The 10,511-nt window shown below is 40.2% G+C and overlaps 1 protein-coding gene across 1 annotated transcript; it reads right to left on the reverse strand.

The window, feature by feature from the left end:
- Window positions 1-474: 474 nt before the first annotated feature.
- Window positions 475-6,065, reverse strand: purg (purine-rich element binding protein G). The gene has a single exon (XM_046375163.1). It carries the CDS (start codon window positions 5,596-5,598, stop codon window positions 4,573-4,575), a length of 1,026 nt encoding a protein of 341 aa, XP_046231119.1. The 5' UTR covers window positions 5,599-6,065; the 3' UTR covers window positions 475-4,572.
- Between the last annotated feature and the right edge of the window lie 4,446 nt (window positions 6,066-10,511).

Raw genomic sequence — 10,511 nt, forward strand, 5'->3', positions numbered from 1 at the left:
GCCATCAATGATGATTCAAATCAGTGTAAGGAATCGAGTTTATAGTCTCATTCCACATCATTTTTAAATAAATTGTGCTTTGAATTATACTTCCGGCACTGCTTTATATAACTTTGACTATGTGTATGAAAATAAAACAACTCATTGAATGTTCACACTGTACACTAACACACAAAACCCGACTAGTCCTGTGCTTTTCATGCACCTAAAGGCATCACAAGAAGAAATCTCTCAACAGGATGCTTTTTTTTTTCTTTTTTTTTTTTTAACCTTTACACCATTTCAACATTTAACTTAGGTTTGACAGAAGTCAGTACACTACACTAAGACAAAGGGCCCGACTCAGACACTTCTGAAGTTTGTGTGTGTGTTTGACTTGCTTCTGTTCAGAAATGGACAATAAAAGCTTCATTCCAATCTTTTATTTGTATTCTTTTATTTTTACTTTAAGTCATGGTAGAGACTTAACAGTTAATGTCATAAGTATTGTTAATATGGTTACTTGTAGTTTAATACACCTAGCATGCTTTCAGAATAATTTTTAAATTACTTTTCACCAGCCCCGCTATTAGAAACAAGTGTTTTCCCTGGCCATAGTTTAGTTATATTGTCTGAAAGAAATGGCTGTATTACAAAAGCACTGTACCAGATACAGTGTGTTTAAGGCCAGATGAGAAAACGTGGCCTTTGCATGCAAATGTGCGCCTATAAAAAGTGCAGCAGGCACCAGAGCTCAGACACCTGTACACAGCACGCATGAGTGCAGGATGGTGGAGGCAGTCTGACTTTTAATATACAGTTTAAAAAATAACACACCTCAGTGACAGAGGTTTCAACATCCTCCTTCATACCACACCATCAGCTGCTGTTGTACTTTCTTTGGATTCTTTAGTGCAATGGAAACTATATTTAATACATAATATTAATTCTAAAATAATGTAACCTTTAGTAACCCCAACTGCAGAGAGAATCACAGCTTTTTTGAACCATGTCTTTATTTCTAATTTCCACTTTTTAATGTATTTTAGTAGATTCACCTTTGTTTTGTTTAATTAGTTTTAATTTCACTGCTTTTCAACTAATTGAAATGTAGGATAGAGAGAGAGCAGCTGTCCAGTGAGCTACACAATGAAAGAACAAGAACAAAGCATTGAACAAGAGAAATAAAATACTATGTTCCTATGTCTTTTCACAGTGGTTACAGCACGTTAGTTGGTATCTCACACAGACAGAGACCAACATCTCTTTATGACAGAAAGAGAGATTTAGACTTGGCTTATATGGCGTCATTGTGATCTTACTGACACATTGACCGACACATGAAAGTACTGATAAAACAAGAGAACATCTACTACGATAACTATGTTGCACAATCACAAGCATACGTTTTAATTATATATTTAATGTTTAATAATCAGAATCAGAATTCCTTTATTTATCCCCGAAGGGAAATTATAACAATATAGTTATAGATTTTTTGCTGTGCGTGTTATTTAATAAAATTACATCAGAAAAAGGTTATGACCCCTTTATGTTTGCCACCTCAGTGTCTGATCTTACAGAAGACCTTGACTCACCTTGAACTTACCCTAAGGTTTGGAATCAGCAGAGCAGAACAACTGCAATGTCTAAATCGGGCTCTTTGTCGATAGTGACAGCGCTTCTTTCATGCAGGCCACACAGCATACACAGAACTCAATGTATGGCCATTCAAGCTCTCATGAGAAGCAGCACTTCTTGGAGTTTTAGGATTAACAGCCAAATAGAACACACAAGTAACACATAAACACTACAAGACAACTTCATCACTTTCTTATCAGTAAACACTAAGGAAAGGTGAAATATACGGCTCTGCAAAGTGATCACATTGGTACAAAGATGTTTTAAGGCTTGATTGAGCAGGATGTTTAGCCCTTTCTATATTACCATTCATTTATCTAGCCAGTGTACCAATGTGCACTGAGGCGTTCACTGACATCAAGGTAACAAGTTTGCTTTCTACTTTCATCAGTCTGTTTATGTCATGTTGAAAACACAAAGAACTGTAGATCCATTCCATGGAGAATTAACAGCTTTATGCGACAAACAGAAAATGTGTTATTATGTCTCTATAGCACCACATATTTCAAAATCACTTTCCTGCATATTATGCAGTAGAAGCTTTGGAGCTAACATAAGGAAGTTACTAATTTTGACGCCTCATTTCAAATATTATCATTATGTAGTTTTGAAAGGGCATGTGGTAAATGATAAAAAATATAATTAAAAACATAGTTTGTCAAGGCGTCACTATACACAAGCACACTACAAAACTGGTTCGGGGTCTGTTTACATTAGCGGGTTCACAACCTGCCTGCCAGGATCCTAAGAGGTTGCAAAATAAGTGTCTGGACAAACAAGAAGTTTAACAGGATAGAAACACAGAAACAATATTGGATCAGTATCAGACCTTGCTCTAATTTTTGCTTTTTACTGAAAAGTTTTAGTTCCAGATTGGACAAAAATATTCTTCAAATAATCTGAGAAGGAGATTTGTCTTTGGTGAACACAACTCAAACACACTGTTTTGTTCTAAGTGGTCAAGAAGTTTGGAAACCACCGGGCTCCTTCACAGTTAATGGAGAATTATGATACTGATAATGATGAGAACTGTTAAAAAAGCGGTGAAGAAAGCTGAGCAAATTGAGAAGTAGAGCCATGTTCTTCCAGGTTTCCATGCAGAGCCTGTATGTCTAGGCTGCATTTGTTTCAGAAGCACATTTTAATCACCTTTGTGAAGTTCATCTGAGGGAACACATACACAGCTGTCTACGCTAGCATAATCTTTTACACTTCAGATCTATTTTCTTTCACGATTGTGTTTAGCCGTGTGAACTCTGTCAAACACCACTGTGCCACTGTGTGCCAGTGAAGACAAGCTGCACATAGTTATCTCTTGTGCTCAGCAGAACACATGTAAAATACCTTTCCTTCAGCAAATAAAGTGTCATTCTGAGCTGCAGGCTATAATCACCCTATAGTATAACTAATGTAACTACAGCAACACACTTATCCTTAAGAATAACAAGATCTACACATTTTTGTCAGACAGCAGTCACAGTCAGTTTCCTTTGTCCCTGTCTTGACAGTGTTTTTGGATGATGAGGAGGGACATCTTTTCAAAGATATATTCATACATCAATTCAATCCCATTCTTCTTCAACTGTTTGAGGCAGTAGGACAACTAACAAATCAAATATTAGTATCAGAATGTGTCTCAGGTCAGTGGAAAACACAGTCCTGTGTTTGTGGACTGACTGCCTGTGTTGGCTACAGCAATCAGGAGTAGCATTTTACTTGTCATTTGGGTTCTCTATATTACATTTTAATTAAAGAGTTTGGTCTAGATCTGCTCTAATTGGAAAGTGTCACAAGATAACTTTTGTTGTGAATTAAATTGAATTGAATTTCTTGATTCACTTTTGCTAACAATTTTAATGTGATGCCTTCACACTGACAACACCACTATGGCAGAACAGCGTTGTGGGGCTATGTTGGTTTTGTTGCCACAGGAAATGAACGATGAAATACCAAGAAAATCTGAAATCTGACAGCTTTCAAACACCACCACATAGAACTTCCTATGCTAGACTCTACAAGACTACAGCTTTCATTTGCTGCCAAAATAAGGAGAAAATCAGCGTGTTGCTACATTTTACATGTTCTGCCTGTTTGGCACATATTTGATTTTCCAACAGCACTGCAGGAAAAGGGTCATTGAAATGACTGAAGAAGCCTGCATTCATATTTGCCACAGAGTTATTACTGGTGTAAAAGCCTAACCTCTACATTGTAACATTTACTGTGCATGTGTCCTGCAGTATTATTATTATTTTTATTATCATAGCAGTTTTAGCACTTTCTAGTTACTATACCTTGTCTGCTTTTTCTATCTCTGCAGGGGTCACAGCCAGTATCTGCACTTAACAGTAAATATCTGTTTGGGACTTAATGGGTAGCAGGCATGAAAACTATAGGGAACACATCACATTAATTCATTGTAGTTGTTCATTGTAAATTCAAGGTTTTTTTTCTGCTTTAAGTGTTTTAGGCATCATAAAATTGTTCACCAATATGCTTTGGGGACAAACTAAAATAAATATTTTAAAATAAAAAAGAGGCTTCTTGGGTTGTACTACATTCTAAATACCACTAGTTTTTATCTTTCAGTATCACGCTTAATTAAACAACACTGTAATTTACAGTGCACTCCTAATTGAAAAAAAAGAAAGAAAGAAAGAGGGGGGTACCTGGGGCCCTAAATACCCAGATAGGGGACAAGACCTGGCTCTGGTTGGGAAGAAAAAGTGCCTTAAATCGCGATGAGAAAAGGATGGCAAGGAAAATAAATAGCTGACTTTTTTCATAGAAACAAATGTAGGTACTGGGCTGTGAATCAATGGTTTCTTGGCGTATTAAAAGCAGTAGACCCACATCATTTCTTGGTTACTGTCAGGCCTGGACATTTTCTTCATTAACAGAATCTAAAAAATGGCCTACATGTCAAAGCACAGACACAGCTTACTGCCAAGGTCAGTCCTCCTGCTCCTCACTACCATGTCGAGCGTCTGTCCTCTTCTCTTTGTGACACGAGAAAATCCGTCGCATCTCCTCTTCGTACCTGATGAAATTTTCTCCAAATCTGGCCCAGGCTTTAAGGGGAACCGTGATGGTATTTCTATAGGGCTGTCGAACCTCGCTGATTTTTAAAAAGATACCATATCGGTTTGAACCAACGTCAAAGTAAAACCTCTTGTTGTCCACCCGAAAAGACGCAGCCTCGGGAAGTTCGGGGTTGTCGTCGTGATTCCTGGATCCGACTCGGCGGCGCTCGTCGCTCTCTTCGTCGCCGTAGTCTTCGATCAGCTGTGACAGCGCGTCTCTGAACTCGATGAGCCCCTGTGCGGGCAGCACTATGGTCTGCTCGATGCCTTGGCCGTAGTAGCCCATTGTACCGTACCCTTTGCTAACGGTCTGTCGTATGCGGAGGAACCTACCTCTCTGGTTCTCTTTAAGGTCCAGAAAGTATTTTCTGTTGTCCCTCTCGATAAATTCGCTCTTAAGGACGCGGTGGGCATGGTCATCTGACACAGCAGAGCCGGTGGGAGACAGCACCGTCTGCTGCTCCTGCGGTCTTCTGCGGGAGTCGTGCGCGCGGCTCTGCCCGTTGTTGCTTTGCTCCTCGAGCTGCGGAGGCGCCAGGCCGCCCCGAAGTCCGATGCGGGCATAATAATCTATGAAGTCTCCCAGGCAGTAGCGTAGAGTGGGAGCCATTGACATAGACAGCGTCAGTTTGCTCTTCCTGATGTTGTCATGACGGCCTCTTCCAATCCACACCTCGGCTATTTTGAGGAACCGTCCGCGTACGCTCTGCTTTACATCCAGATAGAAGCGTTTCTTCTGTATGTCGACGCGTTTGGAGGCTAACTCTTGGATGTCGTTGCCCTGCTGTGATGCGGTCTGGACATAATGCTGAGTGTATGCGGATCTCTGTAAAGAATCTGATGTAATCTTACCCCTGCCTCTTTCCATCCCTCTGCAGCATCCATCAGCCATCATGATTTATATTCCACTTTTAGACAGCACAGGACAAAGCGATTTCCCCATCCCAGTAGGCAACTCATAGACGACTAAAGCGGGCTTATTCATACATCTGTCTGAAGCCACAAACAAGTTAGCGAGATGCCTGGAATGACCTAAAAAATGACAGCTAGATTGGAGTCATCGGCAGATCGAGTTTCTGTGTCCCGAATAAACGTAAAGCTATATAGCCATTTCCACAGCACACTTGTATGCCATTTTCCATCACCTATTTGCCTAATAGCTAGCCCCTTCATCGAGGGAGCCAAGGAAGCAGCCAACCTGAATTGGGAGGAGGCGTCCAATACTACATGAACCCAATGAACCCATCCTCCCCCCACCCCGTCCTGAGAATACCTCTGTTAAAGAAACATGATTTACACAGTGACTAGTGTAGTTCTCACACAGGAACTACAACTGCATCAGACCATTGTGCTGCTTTAGATTATCAGAAAAATATCCCTCAAATCCTGAAAAATGATCTTAAAAATATGTCCTAAAAATGTATTTCATATTATATAGACCCAATGATACTGATTTGTAGCATTCTGATATAAAGTAACTGAACCTTTTTGGCAGGTAATGACAGATTTAATGGAAGCAGTGCTTGTCAGTTGTTGCACTCCAGTAGTCCTTGAGTGTCTCATTTGTGTATTTTTCTTCAGGTGTTCATCGCTTCCTTACAAGGCAGGATAAACAACTGGGCAAAGTGCGTAACCCTCCCAAAAGCTGGATATTCACTGCCAGTTGCTTTGTGAAAACTGTAATAAGGCCTATATTGCAATTTAGTTATGGACTGTGTATCATTAAAACATGCTATCAACTGAGACACCAATGTTTTAGACAGCACACTTTACTATAATTTTCTTATAACTTGTGAAATGTTAAAATCATATTGAGGTGGTATCAAAAAGTGAAACTAAACAGTTGAGATTTTGTTTTGCTTATCTTTTTAGTAATGTCATTCTCATGTTGTTAACTGCTTTCCTGCCTGTACAACATCCATTGCACGTCTGCCCGTCCTGGGTGAGGGATCCCTCCTCTGTTGCTCACCCTGAGGTTTCTTCCATTTTTTCCTGTTAAAGGTTTTTCTGGGAGTTTTTCCTTAGTCGATGTGAGGGTCGAAGGGCAGAGGATGTTGCTGATGTTATGTTAAGCCCTTTGAGACAAACTGCTTGTAAAAATGGGCTATACAAATAAAGTTGACTTGACTTGACTTGACTTGTTTTCTGTCTTTCTGCTTTCTGTCAAAATCTACATGGTATGTATTCCTAAAAGAATTTTTGTTTAAATGACATCAAAGTAGTCATTAAAAGGGTCCATAGTGAGTCATTCTGTTTATGACCAGCACACGAAACACATCTAAGATGCTGATCCTAGATTATTTTGTTGTACATACAATTTACAAAAGACCCAGTATGAACTGTCACAGTCAAATAAAATCCTTTATTAGGGCTAATCATGTCTTTCATGTCAGTCACATGTCAGTGTTGTGATATCAGAATGAACACATGCCAGCAATGTTTTTCATCGCTCACAGGAATAAATGTAAGTACAATGACAGCAAAGCTGAACACATAGAGATAAACAATGGACAACACTATTATGTACTATTATGTACACTATTAAGTATGTAGAAAAAACAAGTGTATACAGTAAATATATATAAAAAGTACCAATGATAAACAACAGTATCTCTATATAAGGTGTTTTGCAAGCTATAAACAATATAAAGAAATAAATACCGAATGTACATACAGTATGTCACACACACGATTAGAACTTAAAATCTAAATTTAAATTTAAAGGTTTTGGGATTTGGTCAGGTTAGGAACCACGTCAGGCTAAAATAACCAAACACAGGGTTGTAGTTCAAAAAAGGGCAAGCACCATAATTTACAGAGATACATTTCCAGTGTATCACACCTTTCCAGTGTACCACGTAACAAGACCTTCAATCACAGTGGGGGAGGAGGGGGAACAAATAATCCTCAGCTCCTTGCTTTGACTCTCTTAGCTTGTAGGCCTTAGTGTTGCTTTGAGGGGGGGGGGGGGTCCACTCTTCCACCATCCCACACCTTCTGATACCTCAATCTTCTTTATGAACTTCAGCCCTGTACAGCCTGCCAATCTCTAAGAGCGAGTTAGAGTCAGGGAGGGAGAAGAGCAGAGAAAATAATTGTACTTTCCTCTTCTTGTATTTGCCTGTGATCCTCTGGGGGGGGGTCCAGGTAATTGGGAGGTTCTCTTCTGTCCAGCTCAGCACAGCCCAGCACAGCCCAGCACAGCCCAGCACAGCCCAGCACAGCTCAGCACAGCAACCTCCTGTTCACCGCCATCCACTGTGTGTTCTGCAAAGAAAGAGTCTCTTCACATCACTCTACACTAACTGATTCATGCATTCACCTGACACCTCACACTCCTCACGGTGCATTCCAGTGTACTGTCACTGTAGGAAAAAGGAGACATCCACCTCTTAAAAACACACAGTAAGCTGGTTCAAAGCGCCATATTATGACACACACACAGATTGCCGTGTGGTAGCTAATTAGCTAGCTAGCTAGATGGTCAGATAGAGAAGTGGTGTGGATGATCATGTGCTGTATGCACATATAATCGTTGTGTCACAGTATACAATGTGAAACGGACTTATATTGACAGTTACAGTGCAGATGATATGCAGACTAACAGTCTAACTATGTGCAATTAAAACCATAAAAATATAGTTTATAATGGAACTGAGTGGATGTTTCTCATGAGAGTGATGCAAATGTGAGCAAATGTCCATGTGTCTGGTTGTTTTGGCATACAGCTCTTCATATTCCCTACACAAAGCGGCGAACTTGTGTCCATGTCATGGGTCTGCAGTGATGTTTCCTGCTTGTTTTATCACTCCAGACACTTATAATTGTGTTTAACGACTGTTAAACGACGGTCTAACGACTGTTAGACATAGTCTGTTCCTGTCCTGTTTGGTGGCTGATCCAAAGCAGACAGTGATGAATAAGCAGAGAAGTTGACAAAGAGGATCCCTGCATGTGTCCCTGGGAAGTTGAAGTACTGTAGAATTTTATGCAGTCCCATGTTGACTGCATTGTCCACTGACTTGTTTGCCAGATAGGCAAACTGCAGGGGGTCTAGCAGGGGCTCTCTTATGTTCTTCATGTGGGTCAACATCAGTCTGTCAAAGAATTTCATGACCACATATGTCAGGGTGATAGACTTGCAGTCATTTAATCCTGAAATAGTGGGTTTCTTGGGGACGGAGATGATTATGGAGCATTTAAAGTAGGAAGGAACTTTACATACATAATGTAGACAAAAGTATTGGGAGACCTGACCATTACACCAATAAGGACTTTAATGACACCGCATTCTAAATACATAGACAGGTACAGGTATAACAGCTTCCACTCTTCTGGGAAGGCTTTCCACACAGCTTTGGAGAATGCAGAATTGCCTGGCTTGCAATCTCTGTTTCAATTCGAATACCAAAGATGTTCCATGAGGTTGAGGTCATGGTTCTGTGTGGGCCAGTCAAGTTCACAATGGATACTTACTAGCTGGGTTTTGGTGTGTATGTGTTTACTGGTGATGTATTTATAGTTTGGAAGTGGTTTTATGTAAATATTTATTGCATATTCATATATGGTTGTTTATGGGTTACCTTTATGGTGGTACATGCCTGTCAGTCATCAGCAGGGAATCAGGTACAAAAGGCAGGCATTCTGTGTGTGAAGTGTGTGTGGTTGGTGTTTGCAAACTTGGTGCTAATAGAAATAAACTAATTGATGTACGTCCTCTCTGCCTCATGATCTCCTCCTTGGTTGCCTCAACCGCTCGGACTGGATAATCAGAAGCAGAATCACAATCAGAATCAGCTTTATTTGCCAAGTACGTGTGACCATACAAGGAATTTCACTTCAAAATAAATAATAAAATAAAAAAAAATAATAACAAAAAATAATAATAAACAATAAAGTATTTACTAAAAGAAAAAAACAAGATATAAATATATGTACAATATATGTGCAAACAGTGTGATGGTTCATGCAATGGCAGGTGGTTTATGGGGAGATCAGGGAGACAGCCTGGGGGAAGAAACTGTTTTTGTGTCTGGTAGTCTTGGCATACAGAGCTCTGTAATGCTTACCAGAGGGAAGCAGATCAAACAGTTTGTGTGCAGGATGTGAGGGGTCTGCAGTGATGCCTCCTGCCCATTGACCCTGGACTGGTATAAGTCCTGAATGGAGGGCAGGTCGGCCCCGATGAGCTTTTCTGCAGACCTGATTATCCGTTGCAGTCTGTTTCTGTCCTGTTTGGTGGCCGATCCAAACCAGTCAGTGCAGATGTGCAGAGAACAGACTGGACGATGGAGGTGTAGAAGATGATCAGCAGCTCCTGAGGCAGGTTGAACTTCTTCAGCTGTTGCAGATAGTACAACCTCTGCTGGGCCTTTTTCCTGATGAGGTCTATGTGGGATTTCCACTTGAGATCCCGGGCGATTGTGGTTCCCAGGAACTTAAAGGAGTCCACAGTAGACACTGTGCTGTTGAGAATGATTGTGGGGGGGGGTTCTTTCTAAAGTCCACACAGGGAACACAAGGAGAGCTGAAGTATGTAAAAGGTGAGGTAACAAGAAACAAATGAATCTAATAAATGCAGGACAAGCAAACACAAAAGGGGGAAGAAATGAAAAGCTAAACAGGAGGAGGAAAAACTACAAAATAAAACAGGAAACTAAACATAACCAAACCTCAAATCTTCATTCGTAGCTTGTGCAGAATACACTGTACTTCATCATCTTTTCCATTTCAGGATCAATATATCTGTGATCAATAATGAAGAAAGTAGTGAATGTACATTTATTCAATCACTTACACCTGGCTTTA

Source organism: Scatophagus argus, chromosome 20, assembly GCF_020382885.2.
Source record: "Scatophagus argus isolate fScaArg1 chromosome 20, fScaArg1.pri, whole genome shotgun sequence".
Classification (NCBI taxonomy): Eukaryota; Metazoa; Chordata; class Actinopteri; family Scatophagidae; genus Scatophagus; species Scatophagus argus.